Below are 17507 nucleotides of genomic sequence, written 5' to 3' on the forward strand. Positions count from 1 at the left end.
TGTGTGTACCTGGTTTGTATACCTTTAATTTACAGCTCCTGCTCTTTTTAATGTTTGCCACATTTTTAACATACTGATCAGGCTGTAATATCTGCTTCTGTACTGTATGTAATGTGTTCTCATAAGGATGCATGCTGTTATTTTTCTATCAAAAGTAGACTCTTTATGATCATTGATTACCCAAAGACCTAGATAGGCCAAAAGGTTTAACAAGTTCTATAATAAACAAAAATTACCCAGAACTTGAACAACAGTGGTACAGGTTTTATAATGATATTTATTTTTCCCCAATAGAATTTTTATCATAATTTAAGTTTTAAAATGATGATTAAGTAGTTACAAATTATGAAAACAAAGACAGAGTACATCATGTGTGTGAACACTCCAATTAACACATAGGGTGTACTACGAAAACATGTGACAAAAGAAAAACACATTATCTGTTTAAAGGACAAATATTCAACTAATAGCTATACAATATTTTAGAACTGTATTTTTCAAATTAAATAATACAATATATTCTTAACTTACTTATTCTATGCATCTTTATTAAAGAATATGGTCAAATGTCCCCATGAATGTGAAAAAAAAAAAAAACACACTGGTCAATTTTAACTAAAACCCCTTTAAAATAGCAATGTGCAATGTGTTTAAAACACACATAGCAACATTGAAAAGTGGTATTTCCATCAAATTAACCATTGGAACCCAATAATGCACATCTTGAAACAAAAACTGGAAATATATAAATATTTTTTCTTCAAACTATGAATACTTTTAGTTAGTAAAGCAATACAAATAGATTTATGTTCTAAAGTTTAACTTTGTAACAAGGATTCCTCAAAACACAATCATGTACAGTATTTCAGAGCATTTAATATTGCTTCCAGTATTACAAATTCTCTTCTGTCTTATGACCAAGAAGTACCTATTGATTTGGCAGTGAAACGTGTCACGTTCACAATGTTGCTTTTGGCTTTAACAGCAACCACTATGTCTGTGATGAACTTGCAGCTGAGTTGCCATTAGCAGCGATAATGTCAGAAGAAAATGGAACCTGAAGGGCAAAGAAGAAAACAGATTATGAACTCATTATGTAATGACGTGTTACATTTCATTTCTTTATACAAAAATGTAAAGCAAATAGTTTAGAAATAGCTATATTATAGGACAGAATTTGAACCATGTTTTTCAAAACATGGGAGGCATGCAAGGATTGAATTTATTTGAAATAACACCACAAACTCGTGACTAAAGTTTTACAGTCTGCATTCTTGTATGTCCACAGTATAATGAAAAACAAACTGGCTGAACAAATTTCTCAATACCTTTTTACTATGCCTACTGTCCAAACACTCTAGGATATTTAAGACAGATATTATTCAGCAAGTGTACAGATCCTTTTCTGTTAACCAGAACATTCAAACTGCAAAGAAATGGGATAACTCTTTCATAATGGCTGTGAATAATAATGAGTCACTGGCCGTTTTTTGTTTGCTTGTTAATTTTTGTCCCCTAGTTTTAAAAAGCAAAACAGCAAAATGATGTATTACATCACTTACTCAACTGATGTCACACTCTCCCACAAATGACGTACTAGGAATAATGAGCAGAAGCAGACATAAGCCTGCTTTTTACTTTAAACAGCACCTTTATCCAAGAAAGATGGAGTTGATCTACACTTAGCAAAGTATTGTTTTCAGTTTCACATAGTAAAAGCACATCTTTAAGCCACTATGACCAACCTTGTACCAACCTTAACTTTCATCTGGGCAAAATTAGGTGGCTAGCTGGCAGTATAAGGCAAATAATGGAAAAGTGCTTTGCAAGCAAAAGGCTAATCAATTCATAATAATACAATTCAGGGCCCAGTATCACCCACAAACACATTCACACTTTACCAGTTTTTAGAATTACCAATTAACCTAATGCACAGATCTTGGTAGAAGAAACTCCATGCAGACTTGATGAGCACATGCTCAGATGCTGTATGCTATTCAAACCTAGGGTGTCTGGACCTTGCACTATGGCATGGGAGAGTACCGATATGTTGCATGCTGATTTGATATACAAGTAAGAATTTCTCTGTACCAATGACAATACTCCTACATTTTACTTGTGTATGACTGTTTATTAATTGAATATAAATAGCAAGTTAATGGTATACATATACTTAATGGCAACATGCATGTATGTAGCCCCAAGAATTTTAAAAGCACATTTCCATTTGTTCAAACTATTTCAAATCTGAAACATTCTAATTGTAAGTTTACAGCTGACAAGTGTCTCATTGCAAATGATGGGACACCAAAAGCAGATTATGTGCTTTTGGGTGTCTGTGCATTGTGTTATAACTGAATATCCTGTCTTACTGTAAAGATTGCCAAGATACCTGAAATCCATTTCCACGATTTAAAAAAAAAAAAAAGATGGATGGTTTGATTATGTGTAACAGATGGCTATTTCTGCATGTAGGGGGATATAAATTTAACTTTAATTTCAGTCCAATTAGAAAACATTAACTTATGTTTGAGTTTGCACCAGAAATGTCTTAGCTGTTCCCTTCCATTAGGATAGTTTTTTGGTTTTAAAACACCACCTTAATGAAAATGTCTTGTATTCTGTCTTCAAAAGAATAGACCAGTGAATAAAGTATTTGTGGAGTTTTTGGTAATGCAAGATAAAACATCATTAATGGATAACTGGGCTTCATTCCAGTACCTACATATAGTACAAAATATTGTTTGCTTGAATGTACTTCACCTGCTTAGTTAAAAAAGACCAAGGAAATTAAAATCAGATGTCTGCAAAAGCTACTAAAGGAAGGAAACTCAGACAATAAACAGTATTACAAGAAACATGTGATGTCTACGTATAAATACTGTATATCAAAATGCCTAAATAAGCTAAAGTCAACATAGCTCATAATCCAAAGTTTGTTACACGGTAGAATTATTTGCCTTCTCATGGCTTGGCTCCTTACTGGCACCTTTTCCTGCCAGGATGGGCTCCAAAGACAATGACCTGGAAAAAGTTACGCCAGAAAATTTAAATTTTAAATTCAGATTTACTGAAGAAAGTGAGAAAACTACTGATGAAAGCGAATTCTAATCAAAATATAGACAACCTAACTATCTTGATTTCGTAATTACCAGATTGACTTAAGTTAGCAATCTTAACTTTTTCATAGATTTAAAGAACTGGTTGTATCAAACAGTAATCTGAAATATTTTAATTGTAAAATGCACTGTACAAATTTTGCCATCAGATATTAAACTGCCTTGTCATTAAATGCTCACCATCTCTGAAACTATAATTTAACAAATACTAAAGATAAAAACAATGCACTCATACTGTATTACAATGTAAACTGCACAATTACATGTGACTACCTGGATTATAAAATGCTACCAAACATTTGATGAAAAAACTAAATAAATGCACACAATTGAGTGAAACAAAGGAAGATGTGATTGATAAAATGAGGTAATCACTGTAGAGTTTAAGATTTAAATACACATTTGTTGATATTTGAACAAATATACTCCTACAGCTTGCACTGATTATGAAAATATTGACTGGGCTGCTGTTTTCGTTTATTCACACAAAAAGATTTGAACCTTTGAGTTGCTTTTTGAATTTGGGGGCAATGCAAAAAAATCAACTTTATTTTTGACAAGGATGCATTTGAATGTGAAAGACACATTTTTCAATGAACACCCTGAGACAAGACAGACTAAAATGGAAAGTTGCAAGAGAGTGTTAAGGGGTCTAACGAAATGAACCTGAATGTTTTAGCACAATGATGTATTGAAGATTAGAGATATTAAAGAACTTTCTTCTTTACCTACAATAAGACGTTTTCACAAATGAAGGCCTTTAAATGGTCAAATAAGCTAATTATTCAGTCAGGCTACCTAGAGCTTCAGAATGTCTTTTCGCAGTACAGCACATCTACAGTGTGTCCGGAAAGTATTCACAGCGCATCACTTTTTCCACATTTTGTTATGTTACAGCCTTATTCCAAAATGGATTATAAATTCATTTTTTCCTCAGAATTCTACACACAACACCCCATAATGACAAAGTGAAAAAGGTTTACTTGAGATTTTTGCAAAGTTATTAAAAATAAAAAAACTGAGAAAGCACATGTACATAAGTATTCACAGCCTTTGCCATGAAGCTCAAAATTGAGCTCAGGTGCATCCTGTTTCCCCTGATCATCCTTGAGATGTTTCTGCAGCTTAATTGGAGTCCACCTGTGGTAAATTCAGTTGATTGGACATGATTTTGAAAGGCACACACCTGTCTATATAAGGTCCCACAGTTGACAGTTCATATCTGAGCACAAACCAAGCATGAAGTCAAAGGAATTGTCTGTAGACCTCTAAGACAGGATTGTCTCGAGGCACAAATCTGGGGAAGATTACAGAAAAATTTCTGCTGCTTTGAAGGTCCTAATGAGCACAGTGGCCTCCATCATCCGTAAGTGGAAGAAGTTTGAAACCACCATGACTCTTCCTAGAGCTGGCCGACTATCTAAACTGAGCGATTGGGGGAGAAGGGCCTTAGTCAGGGAGGTGATCAAGAACCTGATGGTCACTCTGTCAGAGCTCCAGAGGTCCTCTGTGGAGAGAGGGGAACCTTCCAGAAGGACAACCATATCTGCAGCAATCCACTGATCAGGCCGGTATGGTAGAGTGGCCAGACGGAAGCCACTCCTTAGTAAAAAGCACATGGCAGCCCGCCTGGAGATTGCCAAAAGGCACCTGAAGGACTCTCAGACCCTGAGAAACAAAATTCTCTGGTCTGATGAGACAAAGATTGAACTCTTTGGTGTGAATGCCAGGGGTCACGTTTGGAGGAAACCAGGCACAGCTCATCACCAGGCCAATACCATCCCTACAGTGAAGCATGGTGGTGGTAGCATCATACTGTGGGGATGTTTTTCAGCGGCAGGAACTAGGAGACTAGTCAGGATAAAGGGAAAGATGACTGCAGCAATGTACAGAGACACCCTGGATGAAAACCTGCCCCTAAGCGCTCTTGATTTCAGACTGGGGCGACGGTTCATCTTTCAGCAGGACAACGACCCTAAGCACACAGCCAAGATATTAAAGAAGTGGCTTCAGGACAACTCTGTGAATGTCCTTGAGTGGCCCAGCCAGAGCCCAGACATGAATCTGATTGAACATCTCTGGAGAGATCGTAAAATGGCTGTACACCGACGCTTCCCATCTAACCTGATGGAGCTTGGGAGGTGCTGCAAAGAGGAATGGGCCAAACTGGCCAAGGATAGGTGTGCCAAACTTGTGGCATCATATTCAAAAAGACTTGAGGCTGTAATTGCTGCCAAAGGTGCATCGACAAAGTATTGAGCAAAGGCTGTGAACACTTATGTACATGTGATTTCTCAGTTGTTTTTATTTTTAATAAATTTGTAAAAACCTCAAGTAAACTTTTTTCATGTTGTCATTATGGGATGTTGTGTGTAGAATTCTGAGGAAAAAAATGAATTTAATCCATTTTGGAATAAGGCTGTAACATAAAATGTGGAAAAAGTGATGCACTGTGAATATTTTCCGGATGCACAGTATGTATTTCTCCGACAGTAGTAAAGCTTACAACCGCCTTTATCAGTGTCTGGAACGTGGTATCTGAAAAGCCCTCTTAATGCTTCTGCAACATGGATAATTCACACCTTTGACAGTAAGATAATGATGCAAAGGAGAGTTAGGAGAAGTAAAAAGTGTTTTTTTCATACATTAGTCTCATACTAATGTCTCAAAGTTAAATGCCTGTAATGGAAAAAGGGAGTTTAATAAACTGATGAAAGAATAAAATAATCAACGTGTATTTAGGTCAACTGGGTCACTATTATTTTTATTATAATATAGCTACAAAGTGTTCAAAAGTATGTTTATTCTAACACATACAATGTGCTGACACACAGTCCTTTTTTTGTGTGTTGGAGTAACTGAATTGTTCTATTGGGTTTTCTGCTGACAAATTAGTGTTGTGCTGAAAATGGGCAAATGAAATGTAAGTCAACATTGCTCAACTCCTCTCCCCAGGTCTGGCCTGATTCAAGCAGCTTCCTTAAGTTGCCCGAAAACTTTAATAAATTGGAACATCTGTGATGTCAAATATGGCAGTAAATAATTTATTAAGCCTTTAAATCTTAGTTTGATAAAATCAAAGAACTTTTAAACATTTAACATTTTTGTGTCTTAATTCCACCACTAGATGGAGCCAGTACAATATAAATGACATTGTTGGTAGACTTGACCCAAAACAGGAGCTTTAAAATGATTTTTAAGTAAAATAAAATAGTAATTGATGATACCTGTACATACAATATATTATCTACATGCACTTCATCATGAAAGGCACTACATAAACTGCAAAATATGCAGAGTCATAATTCAAATGTCATTCTTCCTATGCTCAAATGCTTTTCCAGTATTTAGCTACTTATGAAAAGTACAGCTACACGGTAAAACTAGTGAAAGTGAACTGGAATGGCTAATGTACCATATATGGAATCCTACATATTAATGAGTAGGATCATATTTAGATTTCAGGGACTGGACAATGAAGTCTGAAGGATATCCTAGTACACATAAAAGGACAAGTTCTGTATTTCTAAATGTAAATGCATAAAACATGATTGTGCAAAAAAAAAATTCTTTCAGACTTTTTATTTTTTATTTTTTAAAAACTAAAGCAGCATTTAGATGTTTTACATAAGCAGTTTACAATTCACACCAAAACAGCACAGGGTCAACCACAGGGGAAAAAGCCCTAAAAAGGCTGAAAATGTGCGTTTGTACAGATTTACTTCTTGAGAATATGTATGCAAGTCTATTATCCATCCATTATCCAACCCACTAAATCCTAACACAGCATAGGGTGCAAGGCAAGAACAAATCTTGGGCAGGGAGCCAGCCCACCGCAGCAAGTCTATTATGGTTATCCAAATTAATTTTAAAATAAAAGTTTTGAAACACCACCACTCTTTTTTTTTTTTTTTTTTTTTTTAAAAGGTTTGCCGTTATACTTTATTTCCTTTATTTATTAAAGTAACCATTTTTCCCCATTACTGATAACCAACTTATTTGATGGTAAAGTTGCAAATGTACTTTGATAGCAGTTCTTGTATTTTTAGCCAAGTGATAATTTAAAATCCATTTGTATAAACACTCTTAATGATAACTACATATACACACAATGTTTACATTTTATGAAGTATCATTTTATGTACACTTATGGATGACAAGAGACATTACGGTTGACAAACTCACAGACAAACATCGTTTTCTACACCAGGCGAGGTCTTGAGCCTTACCCATCAGAAATTAATGTAACAGTAACTATCATGGTTGAGATGATTTTGGGAGAGGTTCAATGTTTCTGTTGTGTTTAATTGTCAAGTACACTTAATATAAGGTGGATACAGTTTAACTGTTAATATTGGGTAGGGTTTACATTTTAGTTTTATGCAACTGCAAAACAATACCTGAAGTCGACAGAATTTAAAGTCACTTTTACAATACAACTTCAACTCTTAATACAACGCTGCATTTACTATGGAAAAAATATTTTGTTCAGAATACTAGTCTGGAGTGGAACTAACTAGCTTCTGCACATGGTTGAAAAAGTGTAACAAATGCAAAGAGCAGTTAACAGTGGACAAAACATAAAACTTGATTTCATAGGGGCCAATATGATAAATTTCAGAATTCATTTTTTAAAACATATATTTGCCCACAACTACCTTCGAATTTTCTTTTTATTCAAATGACCGAAACAAAACAACAAATTTTTTTTTCAGCCCACCATTACCTAATCTAACACTAAGGACACTTTGATGAATTTCATCTGGATCATTTAGATCAAGTATGATTATGAATTTACCATATACTGAAAAGGTTAAATTCCAGTTTTCTACGTATGAGCTTTTAATCACCTAATGTACCTTGTATAAAAAAAAAACACTCAATTGCAATAAAAATATGTATACTGCTTAACAAAACTGAAGTAAATCCAAATCAATTAAACAATAACATATACAAGATTCTCCTTTCATCACTCAAGATGAGAAAATCAATAGGAAATGCATACTGTATAAAACAAGCTCTAAAAAGTGCATATTTACAAATGTATTTAAAATACAATGAAATAAATAAAATACAGCATTGCAAAGTGTTAAAGGATACACCAATATTAAACAGACATACATCATCAAATTATTGACCAGGGTTCATGTCCCGGGTCCTCCCAGTGTCAGCTTGGGTTTCCTATGGGTGCTCCGGTTTCCTCCCAGTCCAAAGACATGCAGGTTAGGTGAACTGGCAATCCTAAACTAGCCTAGCAGGTTTGAAAATGACTGACTGACTGACTACATTTTTATTGTAACATTAACAATTACTGATCTTCCACTATTTTAATTATACTCATGGAACTGAGGCTCTGATGTAGTTAGTACCTTGTGTGCACCAGAAATCCTTACAGCAGGAAAATGTCTCTCCATGCATTCTGTAATAAATAGTCAAGAACATTCTGCCTTTGGGAGAAAAAGTGTTCTAAACTGGAATGTTAAAACACTTGTATAGTGTGTAGTCCTATTGCAAAATCTCATCATTCCTTACACAAGCAGTGAAGATTATCTGGAAAATCAGGATTAGTACAACTATGAAGAAGTGTGGTTGTCATTAGACTTATCTGCTGGCTCTGGACTTTCTGTAGCTTAAAATTGTTCATAAGTGAAAAAGCTATGTAACCACTGGCAACACCATTTATAGTTGCAGACGTGTTGATGTGGTAGGAGCCATTCTTAGGTACAACTGTCTATTTTTCCATCAATCTATGGGCCAATCTTTACTTATGGTTACAAGGTATAGGTTTTAACAGGATTTGATCTCTCTGATTTTAGGGTGTGACTGCAATGGGCAGGTGGGCACTATTTGAGATTGATTTTTCTTTTTATGATAATGTACTCTGGGATTGTTTTTACTTGAAAATGCCCTTTGTGTGAATAACACTGCATTCCATTAGGCTGCAGTAGTTAGATCTGCACACACACAACGTTCTATGCTTCAGTGAAGACTAGAGGGCTTCGCCAACCCCCGCGTTTGGTTTTCTGGATACACACTTGTAAGATTTTTTTTTTTCTTTGAATTGTTGCTATTTCAGAACTTCTGTAAAAACAATATTTGGAATCTTTCGTGTCCCAATATGCTGAATCTTTTAAATGAGGTCCATGAGACTTGTGTTTAATAACTTTGTACCATAATTTAGGATAGGTTTCTCTGTTTGTAATTTCAGCACAGACAAAACGATCCACATCATCAGCACTTAAGTATTTTTTTTTTTGCAAAGTAACCAATAAATGCATGTGAGTTAAACCCCATTTTTGAAATTCTGACTTAAACTTCAAAGCCTTACAATATTTACATACTTCTGACATATCACCTATGTCCATATATTAGATCTCTATTCTCCTTTTCGTTATTTCTCTGAGCAATAATTTCTCTTTCTTTGCACTAATGCGATGTTTACTTTCTTTGTTTTGACACTGTCGTTTTTTTCTGCTTTCATATTCAGTTTTCATTATCTCTAACCTGCTCTGCATGTGTTTGGCCCCTTGTTTTATAACCTCTTTATGATGTTCTACTTTGTTTTCTACTCTTATTTCTTACCTCATTTTTTCCTGCTTTTTTTCCACCAGTTACCCCTGGTCCGTGGTGATTATTTTCCCTTTTTCAAGTAATTTCCGTTTGTTTGCGATACTGCGATCTTTACTTTCTTTTTTTAATACTTTCTAATTTTCCTAGTTTCATATTCTTTAACTTTTTCTGCATCTGTATCGCGCCAAGGTTTTTTTTTTTTTTTCCCAGCCTTTCGAATTCCACTGCTTTCATAATCTGTAACCTGCTCTTTGTGTATAGTGCCAACCCCTTTGTTTGGTTAATTGAATATGCAATTTTAGAAGCTTTTTTTTTTCTTCTTTGGACCACAGATTCTCATAGTGTATGGTCCATTATTGTGTACATGCACGTTTTGTGCATTGAATGATCCGAAGGCAAAAAGACTTTGTTTTACACTCTTTGCCTTTTATTTCTGACTATGAAATTTCTGACTGTCCTGCAATTTTTTCAATTTCACCTGGTTCTGATGATTCATTTCCATTTGTTTGCGTCAATGCGATCTTTACTATCTTTTTTTTTTTGATACTGTAGCGACTGACATAATAAAGTGTCACAAAAGTTCTACTTTAACAATCGCCGACTGCGTAATCCCAAACACAACTTTCTAGTACCCTCTCCAACCCCTCCTCCCACGGGTCTTGCCTCTCCCTTACCGCATCACTCAGTACCCAGCCATCAGTCTTCTGTGCTGTACACTGCCCTCCCTCGATCGGACCTAACAGTAACTTAAAACAAAAAAGGCTTCAGCTTGGCTGGGATGCTACAATACTTTCGAATTTTACTGCTTTCATATTCTGTACCTTTCTCTGCATGTGTATTGCGCCTTGGGTCTCTTTTCTCCACGCTGCTCTTTCTTCTTTGCTGAAAGCACAGGATCTGTGTATGCTACGTGACTTTACATGACTGAATGTTTTGCTGGCTGTCCGTGCTCTTATTTGATAAGAAGGGCGTGTTTTGCAAGAATCTTATGTTCCACATCCCCGCGAGACTTCCCTGGGACAATCTGTTGGCACCAAGTCTCATGTTTACAGTCCAGTCCCCGCGAGATGCTCCGTGGCCAGCAATTTTTGTCTTGCGGGTCTTTTAAATGTCTTCCAAGAAGATCATGAATCGTCGCCTTGCTTTTCCATTCCAGGATTTTTTTTTTTTTATATAGAGAGAGATGCCTTTTTGTGGGCTACTAAAACAAGTCAAGAAACTGAGTCTTGTATTGCATAAATTTTTCTTATTTTATATGTGAATTGGTAATTGGTCATATTAGTAAAGTGGCACTCGCAGGGTAATATAACAAAAAAAATTTCCTAAGAAATATTTTCACACACCATGCTGCTCTTTAAAGCAAACATTGCCAACATTCTCATTTCAAACTGTGAAAAACAGAATAAAGAGAAAGAAATGTGAACTGTGGTCTACTGTAAATTTTATTAAAGCAGTTAAGACCTATTTACACATAAAGAGCACACCTTATGTTAGTATATATACACACACACACACACACAAGTGTGTCCACCTCTCATTACAGCAAATGCAAAGTAACCTATTAAAGTAAGCGCTACACTTAAAAATATTGGTCAGTCTAATGCTAATCCACACACAGAAAGAATGCATGGTCTTCCAAATGCAAGATTTGATTATTTAATATGGGAATTAATAATATATCAAGTATGAGAGATATAAATATACAGTAAAGTCTCACTTATCCGACATAAATGGGCTGGCAGAACATCGGATAAGCGAAAATGTTGGATAATAGCAGGTGTTAAGAAAAAGCCTATCAAACTATGTTATAATTTTACACATTACGAACCTAATAATCATGTTTTACAACAAAACAGAATAAATTAACTGAAAAAATGAACTTACAGTTACAGAATTGTCTGAAGTTAAATACAGTATGTACTGTATTTAAGCTCAGTCCTGTGATGATTTAAAGACATCTTTAATCATAGTCTGCTTTACTAACGAGTGCTGTTTCTTCACTGTCAAGTCTCGCCATCTTTGCAGCATCATTATGTTGATTACTGTAGCTTCTTGTTGCTCAATGTAATTAATTGCAGTCTCTAGAGCCTTAACTCTGTCACTTATATAGTCAACATCCGTACAAGCGTATACTGTTTACTACAGCATTGTGACTGCTTGTGTGTGTGTTTGTGCTGTGACGTGCGAGTCCCCGTCTTGCACCCAAAAACTCAAAGCTGAGTTTCAGTACTTTTAGCAACACCAGCTTTATTCAGCTTGAAACAGCAACAGCGCAGTTATTTATTTTAGCGGGATCTGCCATTCTCCTATACACAGACACAACAGTCAGGCAGGGTCGGGGGAAAGTAACACTGTGCCCTGCACATTTATAAATGTTCCTTGTTCCTTCTGTCACCCATCAATGGCAGGCGCTTATAGCATGTCCGCGATCTTTTCGGATTGGCCTTTATGGCGAACTGCTACAGCGCTGGGAGACTGCGATTGCTCTGGGACGCTCTTCCACGTGTCGTCCAGTTAGGTGGAATCCCACAAGAGTTTAGAAACTCACTCACATCAGCCATGATTCTTTTCAAAGGTAAAGTACAGGTTAATTTGCTTTATTTATTTTTACTTTATATTATGTATTAATCATTTTTACATGAATAGTTTTGGGATGTGGAACGAATCATCTGAGTTTCCATTATTTCTTATGGGGAAATTCGCATTGATATACTGTACGAGTGCTTTGGACTGCGTGCACATTTCCAGAACGAATTATGCTCGCAAACTGAGGTTTCACTGTAATTAGCTGCGGGAGAGTCGGGAGCAACAAAAAATAAGACTACGCTCACGCTCGCAACTTGCAGTTTTTTTTGCCATTTGATTTATTTTTTTTATTTTTTATTTTTGCAGTGGGATGTCGGATAATATGGAATGTTGGATAAGCGAAACTCTACTATATATACACCCTTTCTCTATATGTTCCAGGGGAGCCAGCATGGTGCCTCAGATATCAGCAGGGCTCTGTGGGAGATAGGAGTTCTTCACAGCCCTGTTGGTATCCGAGGTGGCCACCAGGAGGTGCTGCAGGGGTTCCCGGGCGCGTCCGGCCCATAGTTCAGCCACATCTGGAGGTGCAATCGGAGACAGGTGGTCAAGCACCTGAAGCACTACCGGGTGAGCTAGAAAATGGGCCAGCAGCTACCACTCCGGGAGGAGGAGGACAAAGCTTGCTTGGAGGAGTGGTGGTAAAGAGAGTAGTGTGCCTTTTGTTTTAGTTTGTGCTTTTGGGGCTGTGTATTGGGCACCCCCCCCTGCCTTATACACTCCAGCCAAAACAAAGGCACATAGCACATCATCACATCCTTGCAAGTTTAACTACATCCCACTACTGCAGCACTTAAAGTATACAGCAAAATGAATATTGTAACAAATTAACATTTTAAACGTGTGACAACATGCCTGTCAGAATTACACCTGAAATTTCACTTATGGCTTTATGGTTAACTGCATTATCATCAGAGTAACTTTACATCAAGATTGCATTTGGCCAGTTGAACAGCAAAACAGCTAGAACTCAGAATACAGAGACAATTACAAACCAAGATTCTTTAATGACTGTCTAATGGGGATTACCATTGAAGAATTGCCTAATTCAAGAGTAGTTAAGATTTATTTTATAGCATAGAAAAAACACTATTCAAATCAACAAAGCACTAGTTCATACTAACTGTAGATAAACAGGTGTTGTTTGAGTTAGTAAACAGAACATTTCCCAATATCGTTCAGCTCACTAAAAAGTTGAATCTGAAACAAAAAGAAATGTGTGTGTATAAAGAAATTAACTTCAGCAGCAATCAGCTGTTTCCATAACATTACAGTGCAGCCTTGCACTCTGCAGCTTTACAAGATGGTACTTGATCAGCCTGCTACATGACACGTTATTTGGGGAAGTACAGGTAAACCGATCGCTCCCTAAGATGTTAAACCAGTTACTACAGCAGAGATAGATGCACAACAAAAAGCAAATTATAGCTGGAATATTAGGCATGTCATAACATTGTACCAACCTATACCTGGGCACAGTCTGAAAATAACTTTTCCCAGTAGTAGTTTTTTTAGCTGTAAACTTAACATCTGCCCAAAAGAAAAAAAAAGGTTTTCAACCTCCCATTTGTAGAAACAGAAGCCACAACAAACAGTATAATTTATTTTCTGCCACAAAACTGAAAAAGAAATGGATTTCCACAACCTACGATTTGGATCTCTATATGCTCCATACATAACATGTAAACCAGAGACATGAGGTTTATTTGATAGCAAAATCATTTTATCCCATCAAAAAGAAACAGAAAACACAGTAATTGCTAAAATATCCATCTATTTTATCATTTTCTAACCCACTTACCAAGTTCACAATCGCCAAAAGGTAGTGCCCTATCCTGGTAACAATTGCTATAAGGCAGAAGCCAACCCTGAACAAAGTTCATGACCATCACACTATGCATACCTAGAAAGTTTACTGACACTAATTAACTTAACATTCATAGGTATGAAAACTGGAATACTGGTGATGATTCTGATTCTTCTGAACTACCCTTTTAAGTGAATCAATTCTTTTGATTCATTTTTGAAGTTCAGGGGGATGGTGTTCTTTTGATTGCATCACTAACACATTTTATAGATATATATTGTGTGTGTTAGTGGTGCAATTATATATATATATATATATATACACACACACACACACACACACACACACACACACACACAGGTATATATGAGGCAGCTAAAGGGCCTCAGTAATTGTAATAAAACATCCGACAAGGGGGCGGCAGAGTGCGCCGACTGTCTTTCTCAGTTCCCTACAGACATTTCCTGACTCATAAAACCCTTTTGCAGCTGGGAAAAACAATATACGGGTGGCTGCCCCAAACCTTTATAATGTCTTGGACTCCTTGAAGTCCCAGAAGAAACTGGGACTTGGACATGTAAATAACCAGGTAGTAAAGTACCGGGGCCGAGTTTTGGAGAGTGCGTTTGGGGGTCAGGAAGGACTCAGTACAGGCTCCACTCCTCAAATATAACCCCGGGCTTATAACTTACCAAATGGAGAATGTGAAGGGGACATACAGGCATAGGCTGGTTTCTGGGGATGAAACAAAAAGGGCTTATTATGTTCTCTCAGAGGACTGGGCTATCCCCCTTCCAGCAGGCAAAAATAATAAAAAACTGGGTACTTGATCCAGAGAGATCAGTCCAGGAGCAGGCTATGGCCCTCTGGGAGCAGGTGGCTGTATGGCTAAGGCTATTTGAATTAACCACCTGCCAGATAGTTCAACAGGTAGCCTGCCTTCTCTTCTTAAAATGCCTTCCTAAAAACTTTGCCCAGCCGGACTGGGGTGACTTTCACTCTATGGAAGAGCTTATAAAGCTCATGAACTCACCTGAGACAGTCTCAAAATCTGGGAGAGCAGAACGGCCCTCTAGTGGATTTCCTAGAGATCACGTCCTACTGAATAAGTCTCTTACACATACATTGGAGCCTGTTTCTGAGTTCCTGGGCCACCGGGCGTGCGACCTACCCGGGAGCAATGTCGGGATGTAAGTGGAAGGGGGGAGATGGTTTGTGTGCTCTTGCCAACCCCCTGACGTGTTCAAATACAAGATCAGTAGTCATTAATGGTTATAAACTCCATGCCCTGTTTGATTCCGGCAGCAACGTTTCCATTGTTGATTGTCGATATGTTTTACCGCGACAGAGAATTAAAAAAAAAGATCAGTATTAAATGTATTCACGGAGACACCTGAATGTACAACACCGCCCTGTGTTTCGTGAGTCAGGGAGGATCGCTAAAAAAAATTTCCAATGGCAGTCCACCCTAATCCTCCCTTTCCAGCAATTCTAGGGCGGGACTGGTCAGAAAATAAATGTGGTAAACTATTGACTACTCCTGATAAAAACTTAGGCCTCGTTATAGATGGGGATAACTCGTCTCAAGCTGTTTCTACGCCGTGTACACGGCCGGCGGAGAGAGGGAGCTACAGAAGCCCACGAGGACGATGGGGAGATTCCTGGTCCGTCGCAGGCAAATACGTCATCCGCCTGCGCCTCGACGATTCGGGAGGAATCCCCTCACCTTGAGGTCAGACCAGACCCTCTATGCGACATTTACTTTCAGTTTAAACAAACACCGGCTTCTTTTAAAAGGGAGCAGTGGAATGACTCCCCCCTAAAATTTGCAAAAAATGCAGTAGTCCTTGTCAACGGCCAACGCACACAACAGCCCATACCACAAGGACCTCACTTTGTAATAGAAAATGATTATATCGGGTCGCGGAACTTGGGGCGGAGGTTCGGAAATTGCTGTTAATTCCACGAACCTACCGGCGGCAGGTTTGTGAATTAGCTCACGCCCACCTCCTTGGAGGCCATTTAGGCTCCGAAAAAACTTTAGAGCGGATTAAGTTCAGATTTTATTGGCTAGAAATTAAACGAGGAGGTTCGCCATTTTTGTATTTCTTGTCCAGAATGTCAACTGCGGCAAATTCCTAGGAGGGACCGTGCTCCTCTCGTTCCCCTTCCCTTAATTGATGTCCCCTTTGAACGAATTGGGGTCGATATTGTAGGACCCTTGGAGCCCTCAGCCCATGGACATAAATATATATCAGTCCTTGTGGATTATGCGACCCGATATCCGGAAGCTGTTCCCTTGCGCTCAGCTACATCTAAAGCAATCGCACAGGAACTAGTAGGAGTATTTATGCGTGTCGGTATTCCTAAAGAAGTCCTAATGGACCAAGGAACACCTTTTACCTCGGAGACGTTCAGGGAAACGGCCAAGTTACTGAAAATAAAGCACTTAAAGACCGCAGTGTACTATCCTCAAACCGACAGTCTAGTGGAGAGATTTAATCAGACTCTCAAGCAGATGCTTCGCAAGGTGGTCAGCAGGGATGGAAGGAATTGGGATCAACTCCCCCTCATTCTCTTTGCCTATCGGGAAGTCCCACAAGCCTCTACGGGGTTCTCTCCTTTTGAATTGTTATACGGACGACAACCCTGAGGTATATTGGATATTTTGAAAGAAGGTTGGGAAGAAGCTCTTCCCTCTACAAATATTTTGGAATATATCGCACAGTTACGTGATAGATTTGGGAAAATCCGACCTATTTTAAAAAGTCATATGGAAGAGGCACAAGCAGCACTGGCCCGTTATTACGATCGTGGCATGACACTCCGAGAATTCCAGCCGGGGGATCATGTCATGGTATTAGTTCCCACCTCCCATTGTAAATTGCTCGCCCATTGGCAAGGCCCTTATGAAATTAAGGAGAGAAAAGGATTGGTCGACTATTTGGTGAAACAACCCAATCATAGACCAACTGAGCGGGTTTATCTTGTGAACTTGCGGAAGTCGTGGAAGGAGAGGGAACCAGATCTCTCCTCCGCTCAGTCCTGCTCATTCTTTGCTCACAGACACCCTTAATTTCGGTGAGGAATTAACTTATAGACAAAGATTGGAGCTGAAATCAGCTATCCTGTCCGTCTCAGAGGTGGTCAGTGAAAAACCCGGAAGGACCTCTCTGATTGCGCACGACATAGTGACTGAACCAGGGGTTATAGTCCGGGAGCGCCCCTACAGACTTCCTGAGGCAAAGAAAACAGAAGTGGAGCTGGAAATCAAGCGGATGCTGGAACTAGGAGTGATTGAGGAAAGTTATAGTCCCTGGTCCAGCCCAATTGTCTTGGTTAGTAAGCCTGACGGCAGTTGGAGGTTTTGCAATGACTTCCTTCGGCTTAACCAGGTCTCCCTTTTTGATGCTTATCCCATGCCT

The 17507-nt window shown here is 38.0% G+C and overlaps 1 protein-coding gene across 4 annotated transcripts in view; it reads right to left on the minus strand.

Annotated features, from left to right (window-relative positions):
- Positions 1–257: 257 nt before the first annotated feature.
- cobll1b (cordon-bleu WH2 repeat protein-like 1b) overlaps positions 258–17507 on the minus strand; it is a 123215-nt gene continuing 105965 nt past the window's right edge. For all 4 annotated transcript variants that reach the window (XM_039757517.1, XM_039757514.1, XM_039757515.1 and 1 more), the window contains exon 12: positions 258–1057. In XM_039757517.1, coding sequence (XP_039613451.1) covers positions 992–1057 — 66 coding nt within the window. In that variant the 3' untranslated portion in view covers positions 258–991. The remainder of the gene's footprint in view (positions 1058–17507) is intronic.

The sequence above is a fragment of the Polypterus senegalus genome, chromosome 6 (genome assembly GCF_016835505.1).
Source record: "Polypterus senegalus isolate Bchr_013 chromosome 6, ASM1683550v1, whole genome shotgun sequence".
Taxonomy (NCBI): Eukaryota; Metazoa; Chordata; class Cladistia; order Polypteriformes; family Polypteridae; genus Polypterus; species Polypterus senegalus.